This window comes from Jatropha curcas, chromosome 2, assembly GCF_041381405.1.
Source record: "Jatropha curcas cultivar XTBG-Jc1 chromosome 2, XTBG_Jcur_1.0, whole genome shotgun sequence".
Taxonomy (NCBI): domain Eukaryota; kingdom Viridiplantae; phylum Streptophyta; class Magnoliopsida; order Malpighiales; family Euphorbiaceae; genus Jatropha; species Jatropha curcas.
The window spans coordinates 8,078,886-8,099,156 of NC_143152.1; the positions used below are offsets into that span (position 1 = coordinate 8,078,886).

General features: G+C 33.4%; 3 protein-coding genes and 1 long non-coding RNA gene across 5 annotated transcripts; 2 read left to right on the forward strand and 2 right to left on the reverse strand.

The window, feature by feature from the left end:
• Positions 1–6,563: 6,563 nt before the first annotated feature.
• On the forward strand, positions 6,564–7,189 carry LOC110008985 (uncharacterized). The gene is made up of 2 exons (XR_002283802.3): positions 6,564–6,725; positions 6,806–7,189. It is a non-coding gene; the product is annotated as an uncharacterized LOC110008985 (long non-coding RNA).
• A 1,643-nt stretch (positions 7,190–8,832) lies between these two features.
• LOC149498179 (uncharacterized) lies at positions 8,833–9,494 on the reverse strand (the record flags this gene model as incomplete). Its single annotated transcript, XM_089717244.1, has 2 exons — positions 8,833–9,051; positions 9,198–9,494. Coding segments are annotated over 2 exons (516 nt in total), but the record flags the coding sequence as incomplete, so codon positions are not given.
• A 5,134-nt stretch (positions 9,495–14,628) lies between these two features.
• On the reverse strand, positions 14,629–15,803 carry LOC105629516 (uncharacterized). Its single transcript, XM_089717245.1, has 3 exons — positions 15,785–15,803; positions 15,161–15,408; positions 14,629–14,973 (listed from the first exon to the last, which is right to left on the reverse strand). Exons 1-3 carry the CDS (start codon positions 15,801–15,803, stop codon positions 14,629–14,631), a joined length of 612 nt encoding a protein of 203 aa, XP_089573371.1.
• Positions 15,804–17,788: 1,985 nt separating this feature from the next.
• Positions 17,789–20,219, forward strand: GRF3 (growth-regulating factor 3). 2 transcript variants are annotated; one of them, XM_020677508.3, is made up of 4 exons: positions 17,789–18,208; positions 18,350–18,538; positions 18,784–19,156; positions 19,610–20,219. In XM_020677508.3, the coding sequence occupies exons 1-4, from the start codon at positions 17,959–17,961 to the stop codon at positions 20,043–20,045; spliced, it is 1,248 nt and encodes a 415-aa protein (XP_020533167.1). In that variant the 5' UTR covers positions 17,789–17,958; the 3' UTR covers positions 20,046–20,219. The 2 variants fall into 2 exon arrangements, with proteins under 2 accessions (XP_020533167.1, XP_012066450.1); XM_012211060.4 differs by having other exon boundaries at positions 17,792–18,208; positions 18,772–19,156.
• The last annotated feature ends 52 nt before the right edge of the window (positions 20,220–20,271 follow it).

Here is a 20,271-nt window from a genome sequence, read left to right on the forward strand (position 1 = left end):
TTAATGAAGCTAATAAAAGTTCAGAAGAAGTAAAGTGTAGAAAAGCTATGGAAGATGAAATGAAGTCCCTTTATAAGAATCAGACGTGGAACTTAGTTGATCCACCAAAAGGAAAGAAGGCGATTGGATACAAATGGGTATATGCAAAGAAAGAAGGATTTTCTGACAGAGACAGTGTTCACAATAAGGCAAGGTTGGTAGCTAAAGGCTACGCTCAAATGGAGGGAATTGATTATAATGAAGTGTTTTTTCCAGTCGTAAAACATTCCTCCATTCAGATTTTTTAGCCTTGGTAGCACAGTTTGATTTGGAACTAGTTCAATTGGATCTAAAATCTGCATTTTCACATGGAGATCTAGAAGAGGAAGTCTATATGACTCAGCCAGAGGGATTCAAAGTTGCTGGAAAGGAAAATATAGTATGCAAACTTGAAAAATTGCTTTATAGATTGAAGCAATCTCTGAGGCAGCAGTATAAGTGATTTGATAAGTTTATGCAAGGGTAGAAGTACACAAGAAGCAAATACGATCATTGTGTGTATTTGCGCAAGCTCCAAGATGGCTCTTTCATTTATCTTTATCTTTATGTCGATGATATACTAATAGCTTCAAAGAATAAAGAAGAAATTGAGAATTTGAAGTATCATTTGAATCAAGAATTTGAAATGAAAGATCTGGGCGAAACAAAAAAGATCACAGGTTCGAGTCCTACTATATCCAAACCTACCTTGTCGGCATGGAGATAACCAGAGATAGGAAATTGGGGAGACTTTGTCTGAATCAGAAGCAATATCTGAGAAAGATACTAAAGCGTTTTGGTATGAATGACAAAACCAACTCTGTTTGTGACATCCTACTGAATCGAGTCGTTGCATTTAGCGAGTCGAGTCGAATCGGAATGAACTAGAATCCGGTTCGAGCCATTAGATTCCAGAGTGGAGTAGAATGAGATTTAAATTAATTGAATGAAACATAAAGATGTAGACTCAATTGAAATAAAAGTATAAGGATTAGGACCTAATTGAAATAAAGTATAAAGTTTAGGTATTAAATGGTAAAATATTGAAAATTTAGGTACTATTTGGTAATTTTTTTAACATACTAGAAGATATATTTAGATGTTACCCGAAAATTCTATTCACTTTACCTTCTCCATCTTCTCCTTTGTCTTCTTCCTTCACTTTACCTTCTCCATCTTCTCCTAAATCTTCCTCTATTTTCTACCTTAATATTCAATCTTTCAAGCATTAAATTCAACCTATAACTCTATCCAAGTAAGTTGAATTTCATAATTTAGTGAGATTTTGGATGATTAATAAGATGTTATTATGTATAGGAGAGGTGAGCTCAAAGTGAGAAGAAAAAGGAAGCTAATAAGAAGGTTTAAAGCTTTTTGGTTGAAGGTTTGATATCTCTTTTAGTTTAACAAATTTTCTTGTATGAGAATATGTTTAGTATGATGATAGTCATAAGATATGTTGCTAAATGTTGAGTAATAGGTCTGAGAATGTTGATTAAGCATGGGATGCACTGAATAAATGAATTGGATATGGATTTCAATGCTGAAATAGGTTTGTTGGAAAACTAACCAGTAAATTCAACCTGAATTTGAACCTATTTACCGATAGAATTAGGAAGTGATATAGAAGCATTATTTGTTCCTTTATGTTTTAGCTTTCTATGAGCTTTGGAATCACCTAAATTGGACTTATAAATTGAAAGATATGCCCACAATAGTACAAACTGTGCAGGCTGGAAATCAAAATCTGAGCGGATTGGAAGGTGCTACTTTAGCTCAATATTTGACTACTTTACCAACATATTTCAGAGAGTTCATAGAAGATATATTTGTACTATAATGTGTTAGCTAACCATAGAATATAGAATCACCTAAATTGGCCTTATAAATTGAGAGATATGACCAAAATGATACAAACTGTGCAGGCTGGAAACCAATAGTTGGGCAGACTAGAAGTTGCTACTTTAATTCAATATTTGACTACTTTATCAGAGAGGTGATAGAAGACATATTTGTACCCTAATGTGTTAGCTAACCATGGAATTTAGAATCACCTATATTGGCCTTACAAATTGAGAGATATGACTAAAATGGTACAAACTGTGCAGGCTGGAAACCAATAGATGGGCAGACAGGAAGTTGCTATTTTAATTCAATATTTGCCTACTTTACCAACATATTTCATAGAGGTGATAGAAGAAATATTTTTACCCTAATGTGTTAGCTAACCATAGAATTTAGAATGACCTAAATTGGACTTAAGAAGAAAGAGTTATGCTAGAATTTGTGAAACATGTACAGGCTGCCCCGGCAGATTTTAAGGTTACATTAGAAATGATGTTGGAATGCATATGTAGATTCATTCAACCTAAGATTAGTACTTAAATTAAAATCAAAAATTTCCTTAATCTGAATGGTCTAAATTAAGTTACATAAAGAGTAGTAAGAGTTGCGTCACGGGTGCAACAGTTAGATTAATTACATGCAAGTTCCTTTACAAGTTATCAATTGTTTGCATTATTACTCATTCGATATTACTTGTAGTTGTCTATGAAATCCTTTTAAAGCAAGAAACAGGTTAGCAACGTATAGAATGAGACAACATACAGGTAAACAATATGGTTTATGCATTTTATGAATATTTCCGATAATATGCTCCACTGAGGTTAGGTAGAAACCACGTAGATAAGGTTATGTCGCAACATAGGATAGCAGATCTGCGTCCCATATAGTTTGGTACTCCTGCTACAGGCCGTTGAGTGGATATGATTTATATACGGGTCATAGCAACCCAGCCATATAGTATTCATCCAGTTTCATACAGTCCTTCTTATCACTTCGGTTTCACTGTAACCTTATGGAGCCATACAGTTATGAGATTGTGCTATTTATAAACTATACGATGTTAATAAAAAGTGCTTAATTCATACAGCATAATAAACAGCAGGTAAGACCATGCAAGTATAATGATATGTGTGCGTACATGCCTATTTATTTAATTCTTATTAAGTTGAGATATCCACTGAGCTTTATTTACTCAGCGAGTTACTTGTTTTAACTCACAGGTTTTGGGTCTGGAATGTAGAGAGTCATATTTCCAATTGCTGCAGTTCATCTTTTAAAGACCCAATCTTCAGGGTAACTATTCATTTTGATATTTTGGTTCTGTGGCATGTATAGCGCACATAGTTGCCCAAATTTCATTTTGGAAAATAGTGTAATGTCTTATAACTATTAAGTAAATGTCTGTATATAAATGATGTATAAAGCAACAGCATGACATAATTTTTAGCATACAGGATGATATCAGCATGACAGGACATAAGTTCAACCAGATTGTAGCATCTCGGCTCGGTTCATTCGGGTTCACGGGTGAACCGGGAAGGGATGTTACATTGTTAGTACTCCTCTTGCTCCTCATTTCAAACTCAGTGCAGCTTAGTCGCCAAAAAATGATGCAGAACGGGAATACATGTCAAAAGTTCCCTAAGCAAATGTTGTAGGTAGCTTGATGTATACTATGGTGTGTACGAGACCAGACATTTCACAGGTAGTTGGAGTTGTGAGTAGGTATATGCATGATGCTGGCAAGGAGCATTGTCGAGCTGTGAAATGGATAATGCGACATCTTCTGAACATCATGGACGTTGGATTGGTTTTTAAGCAAGATAAGAATAGTGGTCAATGCGTAGTCGGATATTATGATTGTGATTATGCCGGTGATTTGGATAAACGTCGATCAACTACTAGTTATGTGTTTACTCGTAAAAGCACCAGTTAGTTGGATGTCTACTTTACAGTCAACAGTGGCTTTGCCTACAGAGTATATGGCAGTTACAGAGGTTGCTAAGGAGGCAGTTTGGCTTCAGGGGTTGCTTGACGAATTAGAAATTGGGCAGAACAAAATTGTGGTACATTGTGATAGCCAAAGTGTTATTCACATGGCAAAGAACCAAGTTTATCATGCAAGGAAAAAGCATATCAATGTTCGCTTTCATTTTGTTAGAGAAATTCTGGAGGAAGGTCAGTTCAACTCCAGAAGATTCAGACTGCTGAGAATCCTGCTGATATGATGACAAAGATGGTGACAGCTGTCAAGTTCAAACACTGTTTGGACTTGATCAATATTGCTAAGAATTGAAGCTTGGCGCTAGCAAGCGCATTTGAAGACACTATAACTTTGTGAGAGAGAGCAGAAGTTTGTATTGGCTTGATTTTCGCCAAGGTGGAGATTGTTGGTTAAAATTGCTCAAGCCCATTTATGGTTTTGGAATAAATTCCCACATTGGAAAATTAGAAAGGAGGTGGGGAGATTTTTGGCTATAAAAGGAGCCTAGCCTCTTCAGTTTAAATTGTCCTAGTTTGTCCCCAATATCTAGTGTGTTGGACAAGTTTTCTCTTCTCTCTCTGTTTGTATATTTCTTTAGTGAAATATTAATTTTGAAGTGTCCGAGGACGTAGGAAAAATTGGCCGAACCTCGTTAAAATTCTAGTGCTCTCTTTTATTTATTGCTTTATCTTTATTTATTTAATAACTATTGTTGGGCAAAATATTTTTGGTGGTTATTGTCTAATTAATTACATGTCTAGGTAAATTCTATCAACCGTCACGAATTTAGTCTAAGGAAAGTAGATTTTAAATGAGACCGCTTGTGACTCCTCCACTTACCTGGGAATTTACCTGGTGTAGTTACTTAGTGCAGTAATTCACAAATTGTTTTAATTTGGTGGAAAAAGCCCAATTTCCACAACACTAGTTGCGTGAATAAAGTGCCTAACTTCAATGATCTGTGCTTCAATTTCTTTATTATTTGCATAGAGTTCATCAACCTTCTAAACTAGACTCTTCTGTACAACACAAACCTCATTAATTTTCTTGACAATTTCTAAATATGAATCACTAGCATCAGTTTTCATTGTTGTCCTTCTAGGGCATCTGATGGTTGCTTCATTGTTTTATTCTCATCTTTTGTTCCTTATTCAATTATATTATCAGTAGGCACATACTTCTGCAGGCGCCAACCTTTCCTACTTACCCTCACTATGTTGCATAAATTCAAGTATCTTGCATTTATTTTGTAAGATTACTTAATGGGTTCTTCTTTTCTCTCCCTCCAAGTCAACCCCACTCTCAACTGTGCATTTTGAAATCAATCTTGCATAAGGCAAGTGAATACAATTTTCCTCAATCTATACTTATCTAACATCATGGTTCTTTGGTTAGTTGCTATGTTCTTAAAATAATGGAAGTAACATTAGTTTCAAAATCAAGAACATCCATACATTCTGGTATGGCAAAATCCTTCAATACAGAGTCAAAACCAAAAGTGGGCACACAGACTCAGTAATTTTGACCTCCAATCCCTTGACAACAAAAATAAGACTAATTTCCAACCCATTCCTAGTTTTCTTTTCTTCAACAAGAATAATAGCATAAAAAAATCTGACTAACTTAGGTAAATATCATCATTTAAAGACAATAACTTTTTAATTCGAAGATCAAAATATAACTCTAAATCTAAACCAACCACCTTCAATTCATCAACATCTACCATTTTTTTAACAATGAACTTCTCATTCATGATAATAATTTCATAGTAACTCATTCTAGTTTTAGAAGTGAACCAATACCTATCTAGAAAAGTATTAACCTCTCCTACATCCTCTGAATTTTATTGTCCTTGTTGTTCTTCATCTGAATCTATTGATTCGAGTCCTCAGCTATGATCTTCCTCCTTTTATATGGTGGATTTTAGGAGCATATAGCTTTTTACGCTTAGACGCCAATTTATTTACCAAGGCAATTTCTTTAGGAGGTGTAGAGGGATGATTTAATTTTAAGGACGACCTTTCAATTGGGTGCCCCTTTTTTCCATTTTGCTCTTAGTTGTTGTGGTCATTTTCTTATATGGGGTCGAGATTTTTGGGTTTTTTCAATGGGGCTTCTTTGTGAGTCATCACCATTGTTAGCCATTTTTAAGCTTTTATGATTTGTGGAGGAAAACTTCTTCTTCGATGCCATAGATAGCATCAAACGTCAATGAAGCGTTAGAAAATGGCAGTTGAATTGGTAGCGAAGAATTTGAGGAGGTTTTGAGTGAAAGGTTGCAATTAGTGCCTATTTGAAAGAAGTAAGCCCTAGTTTACTCCTCTTTCAATTTGATTTTGGTTTCAAATTAAATAAAAAACAGTTGGTTTATTAGTGTATTGGTTACGTTTGTATGGAAATCAAGGAACATTTTTGCTAAGGGATAATTGCAATTTTAGTGTATGAACTTTGGGATTTTTTCTATTTTGGTGTATAAACGGAAAAAGTTTACAATTTAGTGGATGTTGCACATGTGTATAACCGAAAATCCCAGTAAGATGACATGGGCCCACATATCCATTTTGGTTTTGATTAGTAGGCACCAAATAGGACACCATGTTGATTGCCATGTGGATTTGACTAACTAAAGACCCGAAATTACTAACCTAACCCTTTCTCTAATACTTAACGCCTCACACACCAATTCCTTCTCTCTTTGTTGGATCGAGATGAAATAAAACCCTAGAAAGAAAGAAGCAGGCTTGAGCAACATCAAATTTGAATACAATCGTTGAAGATGGAAGGGGATTTATGTGAATGTGGAAGACAATATACTATTCGTACCTTATGGACAGACTGGAATCTAGGGAGGCACTTCATCTGTTGCCAAGTTCGATCGGTAAGTTTTTCATTCCCTTTCTTGTTCTCTCTTTTCTCTCAAACTTATTAATTTCTATCTGGAGCAAGTTACAATTTCAGGTTGAGAGGAATCATGGATGTGATTTCTTTGAATGAGTAGATCTTGTGATGTGCAAGTGTTCAAAGCAAATAATTACCAATTTATTGAGGAAAGTTAATGAATTAGAAGCAAATTTGCTTCAAAGGAGAACAAGGGAGGGATTATATGGGCTTAGTTTTTCATTTATGTGGTGATAATCTTCTTCAAATGAGTTCATATGAAGATTAAGTAATGGTTGGCACTATTCTTGCATCTATGGAAGTTGGGGAAACTTTTTATTTTTTTTATTTTAATGATTTACTTAGCTATAATGTATTGTTAAATCAGCTTTAATGTGTTGGTACATTTTCTTACCAGCTTTTATGTGTAATGGGATGATTTGAATCAAGGAAATTGTTATGAAAGTTGGAAATTTTGTGAATGTCTCAATGTTTTCTATGAAATGCCTCAATTAATGCAATACCTTATTTATGTAACCTCAATATTAGAGCTCTCCATACCTGTGCTTAAATTATATTGAATAAAGTTGTGACATTAAGCTATTTTCTCCTCTTTTTTTTTTTTTTTTTTTTTTTTTTTTTGCCAAAATCTTTCAATAACAGCCTCTTCATAATATAACCTATAAGGTTATAATCTATAACCTATGAACAATCCAAACAGGCAATAATCGTTCTACTAAAACAAAGCATCCATAGAAACGGGTAATTGAAAACAACTTGAAATTTAGCTTAAATTGATGCTTAAAAAATATAGCATAATCAAGTTTATTACATTAATAATCATCCAAATATGTTGAAAGGTAGCACATATGCCTTTGATAAAGAATGATAGTATCTAAAAATTTTATTTTACAAAATCAAATCATAGCATCGAACAGTGTTCAAAAAGCCTATCATAAACATCCAAAAGTGTTCCTATCTAACCATTTGCTCAACAACGGTCATCCAATGTGCCCGACAGTTGACTCTTGTGTTCTAGTTGCTTCACCCACGTCATGTTCATCAATAAGTCTTAATTTTACCCATTTCTTTACTCTTGCCTCATGTTCCTTCTTCTTCTTGTTTTGCCTTACCCTCAAATGATGAGATGTTATGAAATGGTTGCCTTTCTTCTTGAACCCTCAAATTTGTCAATTATAAAGCTTGGTTCTGGTGGATTGGTGACCCTTATTGTCCCACTAAAATCTAAATTTCTTGCACTTATTGTCTCATGCTGCATTAATAGAAAATACATAAATTCACATGCATCCAACATCCAACACATACTTAAATCACACACATACATGAAACGCCTTAACACAAACACCTGAAAACATAATCTGAGTGCACTAAAATCTCACATTCTGCAAACACATGAACATATAATCTCAGTTTCACTAACACTTAATTTAACATTCATCAAACACATCGAATCATAGCATCTCAGTTTCACTCATTGCTTTCAAATTTTACATTGCTGCAACACATCAAATCATATCATCTCAGTTTGACTCATCCATCATTGATATAAACCCAAAAATCCCATGTTTAGCTCATTCATCAAACACATTTGTCCAAAAACCTCAGTTCCATTCATAAATAGGTATATATTTACATTCAATGTCACAGATCTAGTTAAGAAGCCTGTATATACTCCAAATCCACGCATAGGCCTTTTGGATGGCTTTCTTGATAAATAAACAATTAGGCTACTCAATGGTAAATCTTCATCATTTACTGGTACGGTAGGTACTGCAAATGGGCATGGAGGTCCTTCAGTTGCTCTATCATCTGCTACTTTCTTCCCCTTCCTTTTTTTGCCTCTTACCTATAATTTCAAAGCACACATAACAATCATTAGCATAGGTTTAGTCATTACTTTAATCTCTAACGGTATGAATAAGTTTAAAAATTTAGACTTGATTTTCTTTGTGGTCTGTTGGAAGTTTCTAGCTAGCCTACTGTTGGGATAGCTACTGTTAGGACAGGTATGAAGGCCATGCCTCCACTTGATAATGGATCACCACCATCCCTTCCTTTTCCTTTGCAACTCTTCCTATATGGCCTTTCTAAAAGCAGGCATGACAAGTTATTATTCTTCCTTTCCTTGAAAGTTTAGTACCATTTCTTATACCCACTTCACCATCTTCTTTTGCTCTTTTCTTGCGAGGCCTACTAGGTTTTTTATCATTCTTTGGTGGCAAAGGTCCTTCTTTTTTGGGTTTTTCCAAAATTTTTTGACTATTCATTGGTTTCATAAGTGTTGTGTATGCAGCTAAGTAATTATCCTTATGGTACAATGCATTAATATAATATAGTGGATTTCTATCCAAATGATTAATTAAACATAATGCATGATGGCATAAGATACCACTTAAATCTTATTGTCTACAAGGACATGTCATATTCTTCAAATCCGCAACATACTTATCACCTTTATATAAAACTTCACCACCCTCAGCCCCATCCCAATGCATTGTGCATAATCTACTCCAACAATGCTAATATGCAATTTTTTTTTCCTTATTCTATTCCCATAATCCCCAAACCACTTCAATGATTGGTCTCTGTTTTGATGTAACCTAATCATAACCATGATTCTAATAGCTTCTAACATTGAAATTATGTTCTTCTCCCTAGCTTCAATAATCCTACCATTAAATGTCTCACATAGATTATTATCTACAATGTCACATTTTACCTTAGTTTTAAAGTATGCCTTACACCAGTGTTGCCGGTATATGTTAAGCATGTCCTCAAATACCTTTGGTGAAATTTTCTTCAGCTCATTCACGTTGGACTTAAAGTCTATCATGTTATAGGACTTCTCACAGGCCCAAAATACTCCATGTAGCTCTGATCCTCTATTATTCTTCCTCCAATTAGCATAAAGATGTCTTGCACAACATCTTTGTTCACAAAGAGGAAGCTTCTCATAAATTGCACCCAATAAACCATTGTAAGACAACATATATGACACGTTAATTTTATTATTTTTCACCCCGTGCAAATCAAAACATAAACAACAATTAAAGAGAATTACCTTCTGTTAGTCATAAATGAAGACCCAGCCTTCACCATCTTCTGTCCTAATTCTCTTTTCAATAAGTTAATGAACTAGTGCCAACTCTCCTTGCATTCAACGTTTACCACAGCCTATGCAATTAGGTACATTGATTATTACCACCTCTACCAATAGTTGTTAAAACTTGCCCTTTTATGTTTTCCTTCATGAAAGCCCCATCAAGACCAACCACTCTCTTAAAACCAGCAAGAAAGCCCTTTCTCAGTGCAGCAAAGCACATATACAGCTTATCAAGTATTGGCAATGCATCAGGTAGTGGTTTATCAACTCTAAGACTAAGGGTTGTGCCTAGATTTGACCTATCTATCTCTATTAAATAATCCCACAGCAATGCATATTCTCCTTTAGTATCACCATTGAGTATTGCAATATGTCTCATTTTAGCCCTCCTCATCTTGGTGATGCTCACTTCAACACATACATCTTCCTTCACTTGCTTCTTCAAATCAGTTAGAGTTATATACTCAACTACTTTATATTTAAGGAGAACATTCTTTTTTAACCACTTAACAGTACATCTCCTATTCTTGAATGAAATGGAACATGTATATTCTGGCTTTATGTCTTCACCATAATATCTTCTCTACTGGATTCCATTGAAGCATATGTCATCTAAGGACACCCTCATGCCTTTCTTGTATTGCATATGTGTTGACAGCCTCTTTAAACTGATCACCAAATTTTAATGTCATCCCAGTATGAATTTTACCTTCTCTACACTTGGGTCAAAAGATGTGTATTTACTCTTTTTTTTCTTGCTGCATGATTACAGTCACTGCCATCTGAGTTTGCAATGCCCCAGTTTTCATCATCTAATTCCAGTAGTTTGTCTCATTACCATCTTCCTCTACAGCAGCTTCATTCCCAACAGCTCTATTATTGTTTGTTGCTGAGTTTAGATCTGTCTCAATAGGATGTGATTTCTTTTCTGTCTCTCCTTGAATCTCTTGCAGCTTGTAGTTCTTCATCAGCACCAGACATCCACTCACATTGAACCATATCTTCATCTTCGTCCTGTGATTGCCTACCCGCTTCAACAACATCTATGTCAACCTCTTCACCACCCTCCTCTGTAGGTATCTTTCTATTACATAGCAGTACACCATTAACACCCTCGACCTCCTCAACAGCAGCCTCTATATTATCTTCCCCCTCACCCTCCTCTATATCTAACCCTCAAAACCCTAGCTTGCACCACTAACACCCTCACCCACCTCATTACTATCATTATTGTTATTGACAGTATGACCTACACCCTCACCAATATATGGCAAATCCCACACAATTAGATCACGCACATTAGCTAATAACTTCTGTGTTGAAATTACCCTTTTATCCTTATAGAACTTGTGCTCAATAACAACTTCAACCCTTTTTCTTTGGACCAATTCAAGCATAAAGGATAATAAGTCCTTCAAAATTAGTCTCAAACCATGTGCCTAGTATGCATCTACAGCTATATAGTGCATAACAACTATCTTCCTTACACCCATTAAATCTTAAATAGACTCCATCATTTTTTCAAAGCTGAAATTACTAAAATCCACCTCCCATGTCATTTTCTGTCCACTAACATATTCCTTTTGCATACCCCTCTCACTTGTTATCCAAACACCCCAACATCAATTATCGGTTTTTCCATCTACAGAATAAGACATTGGATGCCAATCAAAACCAAAACTATTATTATATTCAAAAAATAACAACTTATCATTATCAAGGGTTTTTCTATCGAAAACAAATAATGAAAATAGGGAATCGCGACACTTAGAATGAAAAAAACAAGACCCTAGCTTTTTCACCCTAAATTTCAATAAGTCAGGAAAAGCATAAATTTTAAATAATTTTTAACAATGACATCCCAGAAATCATCAATGAAGGAGAAATTATGCACGATGAAACAAAAAACTTGAAAGAATATAGTTTACCGATATAACTCATTGCTTGTTATTTCTGGTTCCGCGTCATTCTTCCCACACAGTTGCAATCGCTTTTTTACCAAATTTGCTCCTTCAAACTTAGAAACAATCGATCGATTAATAGATTTCCATTTTCAGAGTTTTTTGTGAAGGCATTTCATTTGAATATTTTTTTTGGGAGTCGAATTGATCGGGTTACCATTTGGGTTTGTGAGGCATTGAGTTTTAAAGAAAGGGTTAGGTAATTTCGGGTCTTTAGTTAGTCAAATTTACGTAGCAATCAACACAATGTCCTATTTCGCGCCTATTAATCAAAACCAAAATGGATATGTGGGTCCATATTGTCCTATTGGGATTTTTGGCTATACGCATGTGCAAAATCCACTAAATTATTAAAAAATTAATGGTTTATTAACTAAATTGTAAACTTTTTTATTCATATACCAAAATAGAAAAAATTCCATATTTCATACAACAAAACTGAAAGTATCCCTTCTGCTAATATACAAAAATAAGTTCAAGCCCTCATTTAAAGACAGCAACATCGAAAGTGCTCTTGTTAATTTAAAAATGTGCTCATATGTTTGAGGTACAACTTTGATCCAAGACCATTTCAAAAAATTACTATGCAATAATTTCATTTTGTTTCCAAGTTATTTACCATCACATGTATCAATTTCCATGCGCATCTGTAATAAATAGAGCCCAAACTTCAAATTTAGTGCCAAATGCAACTTTGGGTTTTGAAGAGTATTAAATGCTAATCAAAATATTATATGTCACTTTTCTATTTTCTCGTGACAGACAACGGTTATAGGAAAACTAGTCCAAGCCAAATTAGTTTTTCCATTTTGGCACACTTTGCACACTTTCCAATTAGAGTAACTTAGACTATATTTTTCTATATATAATATTTTTCTATATATATAAAAAAAAATGTCCAAAAAATGAAAATTTCTCTAAGAGCAGCATATATTTTTATTATTTAAAATTTTCTCATATTAATTTTAGCTGTAAACTATGAGCTAAGAGAAAATAAAAGATTGAGAGAGAAATTCTAGAAAAAAGGTCTAAATTTTAGTATTTAGAAATATGGGTTGGTTCTGGTTGTAGGTATTCGTTAATTAATTTATAACTTTTTATTATTTGTCATGAATGATATTAATCATTATTTTAATTCCCTTTAAAAATAATTGAGCACAATAATAAATAATATATAAATAAAATTATAAAAATATTGATAATTCAACAAATATCTACTACAATTCGATTGTCTTCATATTTATATTCTTTTCTAGAAAATTTGAATAAAGATATTCATAAATCCAAAAATTAAAAAAGAATTCATAAAATTAAAATTTTTAATTTTATTATAGGATAAGAAAATATTCACTCACCATAAAAATAATGGTAATGATTTTCTATTAAAAATAAACAATTATAATTATAGAAAAATAAAGTTAAACTAACTTCTAAGGGTGGGAACAAATTAAAAATTAAATATATAATATAAAACAATGATTAGACTTAAAGTATAATATTTTATACATAATTATAAAGTAAAATTCAGAGAATTTAAAATTTTAATACAATTGGTAATGAATGATATTGAGAACATGAAGAATAATATTAATATTAAATACAATTAATAAAATTAAAATTAATAAATCAATGTTAATCAATAATAATAAGTCAAATAATAAGTGTTCAACGTACCCTTTATAATGAAATCCTTGATAAAGAAAATAAAAAAAATTCTTAATATTGAAAGTAAGTAAAACTCCAACAAAATAAAGTAAATGTATGACAAAACTCCTTCAATATCATTATAATTTCTAATTAAGACAGAACAAAATTGTTCAATAAGGGTATAACTCCTAACTTAGATATATGACAAAATTTATACAATACAAAATAAAAAAATAGACATAAAATATAATAAAATAATATAAATATTATATTTAATTGGGCACAAAATAATTTATAGATAAGACCAAAAAAGATTGTTAATATTTTATACATACTTACCTTAGATGAAAATTTAAAATAAGTTGCGAATTGATTTTTTTAAAAAAGTATTTTTATTACATTATATTATATTCAAACAATAAAATAAACATAATACTTGCAAATAATTAATAATTATACATATTAATATAATGACATAATATAATTATTTTATATTATTATTGAAGATAGAATATTTCTACATATATCTATTTGTGTATTGATATATAAACACACCCATACATATATTTCCACAAAAATAAATATATTTTTAGGTTTATGAAGATACTGTGGAAGAAAAAATTTTAACAAGTTTTAATTTTTCTTGATTAAAGTTTTTTTTTTTTTTTTTTTTTTTTTTGGAGGGAAACATACTGGAATGTTCATTGACAAAGATCAAAATGCAAAGCATCAGAAATAAGGGAAGGAGGGACATGACCCCACTCCTCATAGTCAGACATAGAACAGACATTAGTCGCTAACAAATGCGGGATTCCAAGTGCTTCAAAGAAAGGTTATCCTGACTATAACTAGTGGAGTGGCGAAGGAGGACTACCCACACTTGTCGATCCCAAATATAGTTTAATTCACTGACCGTTTAACGTAACTAAAAGAACATTGCAAAAGTTCTTTAAAAAGCAGCTTACAATCTGCTAAATACTGCTAAAATAAGATTTGTCCAGAACACGACGTTTTAAAGTTTGAACTAATGAGAGAGAGTCATATTCAAAGAGGACACAGCTCAAACCTTTTCTTTTGACCCAACTGATTGCTTCTCTAAAGGAGAGAGCCTCTGCTGTCTGCGGATCATGAGCTCTAAGGACTGCCTTTTGACATGCAGTAATTATCCCACCCTAAGAATCCCTTAGCACCCAACCTGCACCTACAAACTCATTCTGTGGTCTGAACAATGCATCTGTATTACACTTTACAAATCCCACAGCAGGCCTTTGCCATATCACAAACTCAGAACTGACAGAAGCATCAGGGACCGACTTCTGGACTTGGGCATACTGCCAAGAATGGAACCATTCAAATCCTGCTCCTAAATCTTGTGCAGCAGATGAGTTGTTTTGCTGCCAAACCACAGAATTCCTGAACTTCCATATCACCCAAATAACAAAGCAGAAATTATGAGTGTCTGAAAGCGAAAAGACATTAAACACATTTGACAGGAACTCATTCATGGTAAAGTCCAACTGCAGCTCATATATATCAATAACACCAACAAGAACCCGGTTCCAACATTCTCTCGCAAACACACAATCAACAAACAGATGCAGTAAGGTTTCATTAGCATTTCCACAGATTGGACAGATTATATCTATTTCCAAACCCCTCGAAGCCAGTCTAGTTCGGACTGGGATACACCCAATAATTTTTAACCTTTGCTGGAAGTTTTAGTTTCCACAGCAAGGACCAGAAGCGTCCCATGTCAGCAGATGTAAGAGAAAGGAAATCACGCATAAGCAACTTATAAGCACTTCTAACTGAGGATTGGCCAGTCTTCTCCTCTCGCCACAACCAGTCATCTTCACGACGAGAGGGACTCAAGGGGATTTGAAGAATGCATTTTCTATCCCTCTCTGAAAATAAGGCATGTAAGATATCAACCCTCCAGAAACAACCATCATCTGTAATGAGGGAATGAACATAATAAAAAGAACAATTGCCAGGCATGGGAGTTGATATTTTGGGATTATCATGATCCAAAAGCCATGCGTCATTCCAAATAGAGATCGAGTCACCAACACCCACTCTCTTAATCAAGCCTTCAGAAATAAGGGGAAGCGTTGCACGAATGCTACTCCAGATGACAGATATTTTGTCAATTTATAAATTTAATAATACTTACAGCTATAAAGCTACAAGCTAAGGAAAAAAAAAAAAAAAAAAAAAAGGAGAGAAAAAATCTAGAAGAAAGTATAAATTGTATTGGTGAAAATAGAAATCAAAGTATATTTTTTTAATACAAATTCAAATTAAATATTACATTATCAAGATTTGAACCTGGGACCAAGATCACCATTTCTAGCAGAATCTACAAGCAAATATTCTTGAACATGTATCAAACAGTGATTAACCTTAAGCAATTTTCTACTAGGCTTAACCCCTAACTAAACAACCTAACTAATCATATTATTGCAGCAATCTATTAAATATTTAAACTTTCAAAATCATTTTATTAAGCATTACAACTTGCAAAATTAAATCAATTAAACACCTATTAAATAGTTGAAAAATGTAAAGATATTATTTCAAAAGTCACGTGAACTATATATCAAATTGACATTTTGAATATAAAGGTCAAAAGCCCTAAAAATTATTACTATTAGTTTATAAGGTGTGCAATATTATTAAAATTTATAAATTTAAATATACAATAGCTCATTCATAAAGGTTAGTACGCTACAAGTTTAAAGTTGCTAAATTGAAATGTAAATTTATGTATTCAACCAAAAATATTATTTGCTTTGTTACGAGATTGACTTGCCCAAACTCATTCTGTTAGCCTATCCATAGATTAAATTAAGAAAAAATAATTTTTTATTGAAAAGCGTATTTTTTACCATTAAACGAAAAAATAAAGTGAGAATATTTTTTAAAAATTTTTTATTTTAATTGGTTTGGTTCATGAGTATATCGACAGTTTGGACAAATATAATCCTTTTCATAATCAACGACCGAATATATAATTATAGACCATGAACTATGTTATTTTAACCTTATGACATCTTTTATTTTTGCTTTGACTTATCAAATGCTGTGACTTATAAAATGATACATATTAAACATTTTAACTTGCAAAATCATTTTATTAAATATTTCAACTTACAAAACTAGATCAATTAAACACTTAAGAAATAATTGAAAAATGTGAAAATTATCGTTGCAAAAATTACACTAACTAAACATCAAATGAATATTTTGCATTTAAAGGCTAAAAACCTTTAAAATTATTGTTGATGGTATGAATGTAAAAAGTTATCAAAATTTACAAGTTTAAGTGCATAATATATCATTCATAAGTTTAAGGTGCCACAAAGTTAAAGTTATAAAATTCAGAAGTGAATTTATGTATTCGACCCATAATCAAGAAAACTTTTTCACAGTTAAATTTTGGGTAAATACATAAATTCATTTTGTGAATGACTTATCATGCAAATTTACAAACTTTGGTAACATTATATACTTTTCCACACTAATAGTAATAGTTTTTAGTATTTCTTTCTTTTATATGTAAAATATTAATTTGATGTGTAATTAGCATAACTTTTGAAATATTAATTTTCATATATTTCAATTATTTAATAGGTATGTAATTAATCTAATTTTATAAGTCAAAGTGTTCAATAAAATAATTATACAAGTTGAAGAGTTTAACTGATATAATTTTATAAATTGAAATATTTAATGAGTTAAAATAAAAATTGGAGATCCTATAAAGTTATAATAATAAAATTGGAAGGTAAATTTATATATTCCAAGTTAAATTTGAAAACTCAGGAAACCCAAACGTGTAATGTGTGGGGCTTATACTCTCGGTTTCAACGTTTTTAAGTTTGCTGAATTTGGATTGTATTCACACAAAGACTACCATGGTTATGAAAAATAAAGTATAAATAATAATCAATAAAATTGAAAAAAATTTGCCAAAATCATAAAAAGTAGTATTAAAATTGAGTATATGGTTTTCAGTTGACCTTAAAGAAAATGCAAAGCTTTCTTTTTTTATTCACACAAACAAACACCTCTTTCTCTCTGTACTGTGCTTTTCCCAAAGCACAATAGTGAGTGAGAGAGAGACGCAGGTTATTTCTTCTCTCCATATGTATCTCTAATCTTTTAAAAATTATTTCTTTATTATATTTTCAGTCTCTTTTTCTCTCAACTGTCTTGTCTGACTGTCTTTTTCTCAAGTGCTACCAAGGCTTCTCCACTGGCTATAAACAAACTTTGCAGCCTTTCTTCGTCAGATCTCTCTCTCTCTCTCTCTGTTTTATTTTTTTTTTTTTCATTTAATTGTGGTGTGTGGTACAGTCTCAAGTATCTGCCAAACATATAAAGGAACTTACACGGCAACCTGCAAAAGCTTTTGCAATAACTTTCTGTTTCACTTAATAATTCAACCAAACTCATAAATAACCAAAAACTCATTAAACAAATCTCTCTCTCTCTCTTCTATGGACTTCTCTCTGAAGCAATGGAGAAACCAGCATGCGTCAGAAGAACAACAAGAACGCGAACAACAACAACCTTCTGTCAAGATGCCAAAACTCCTCTTGGATACCCAAAAACAACCGCCACCACAACAACAACAACAAAACCCATCTGCCTCTTCTATTGCTGCTCCTCTTTCTTTGTTTGTACCTGAACCCAACAGTAAAATCAGTAACTTGTCAGCTCTTTCAGATCCAGCCACCAGATTTCCCAGTAAATAAATTAAAACCCTCTCTTTCCTTTTTCTTGCAATCTTTCCTTCTCATCTAACAAAGTTTTTCAGTTTCTTCCTATAGAAAGTTACTTGACTACACTTTTTTCTTTTTTTGTTTTTGTTTTTTTGATTTAATTTAGGTATGGGAGGGAGTTTCTTTAGCTTGGCTCAATGGCAAGAACTAGAGCTTCAAGCTTTGATCTATAGATATATGTTAGCTGGTGCTACAGTTCCTCCTGAGCTCCTTCAACCAATCAAGAAAAGCATTATTCACTCTCCATATTTCCTTCACCACCCACTTCAACATTACTCTTATTATCAACCTGCTTGTAAGTTTTTGCTATTACATATAATATATGCTATTTAATAATTATTTTCTTCGTTTTCAAGATTAAAGAGTAAAACTGTTTTCTTTGATATTCGTTCCTTTGCTTGTTCATGCTTTTCTTGGTAAATGTATTTTATTTGGTTTTCTTGATCTTGGTAAAACAAAATCTTGCTGTTTATGTTTTTCTTGATTTGTTATAGATATGGGATTTGGGTTATCATCTTGTTTTATCAGTGTTGCAAACAGGGTATTGGGGAAGAGCAGCAATGGATCCGGAGCCAGGCCGGTGCCGGAGAACAGATGGAAAGAAATGGCGGTGCTCGAGGGACGTGGTGGCCGGCCAAAAATATTGCGAGCGCCACGTGCATCGCGGCCGCAATCGTTCAAGAAAGCCTGTGGAAATTCCCACACCTACCTCCTCCACTACTACCACCACAACTACTGCTACTGCTGGTGGTGGCAGCGGTGTCGGCTCTACGGGTGGTGCAGCCAATGCTGCTGCTGGTTTTAACAGCGCTTCACCCATTGTTGCACCACCCTTAGGAGCGGTGACTAATGAGACAATGTTTTCTTTTTCTGGCCAGTCGCCTTCCTCTGATCTCCTCCACCTCAATAATGGGTAAATCTTGATGCCTACCTGCATTTTTATTATTAAAAAAAATGGGATATTTTTATTGCATTATGAGTCGCTAAATACGAGTCAAATGGGATTTTTAGGGCTTAGTTTTACTAAACTGAATTTTTGGGGTTCCGATAATGTGATGGAACATAGCTTTCAAATTGGGGACACGAGGGAATCTCACTGTGTTAGAATATATATAGTAAGATATATGCTGCCACTGGTAGGACCATGTTAGAGGTCTGAACAGTAAACATAAATGTGTCTCATATCTGGGGGAAGTGCTTTAGATTCTTTACAAAGTAAACCCTAACCACATCTTTTGAAGATAATGTTTTCTTTTGCATGTGCATTTCTTTTTCCTTTTAATTTTAGGTTAGGCACTTTCCTTTGTTTTGTTCTTTGCTTCATCTTTTCAACTCTTGTTGCCCATATTCTTTTGTTCCTTTACAGTTGCTCAGATTCCAAACCTGAAATCAAAGGTCTCCTCGGAACTCAAATTGAGGTCACTAACAGAAATGACGGTCACATTTTAAGGCATTTTTTTGATGATTGGCCGCGCTCGCACCAAGAACCAGATAATGCTAGAAGCAATTCTAGTTCAATGAATTCTGCAACTTGCCTTACAATTTCAATGCCCGGAAACTCATCTTCGGATGTGTCTTTGAAGCTATCCACTGGGAATGGAGAGGAACCATCAGGCACAAGAGGCAATGAAAGGGACCAACTGCAAGTAAATTGGACAGGTACTTGGGGCACGAACCATATGGCATCCATGGGAGGACCTCTTGCTGAGGCACTCAGATCTTCCACCAATTCATCACCAACTAGTGTTCTGCACCACTTGACTCGCGGCTCTATCTCTGAAACTACCTTTGTTAGCTCTTAATCATGGTTTTTGTTTTGTATATACATAAATAATGGGTTTGTTTTCATGCGTGTTGTTGGGTGCTAAAACTATTAAGACACCCCTCCAGTCATAATTCTAATTTGTAAGATTTGCATGGTTGTTTTCGATTCTTTTAATTGGACAAGTGCAATGAATGTTTTATTTGTTTCATAATTTGTACGGTGCTGCTCTTTTTTCCTTCACAGCCCAAGAAGGTAAGCCTGAA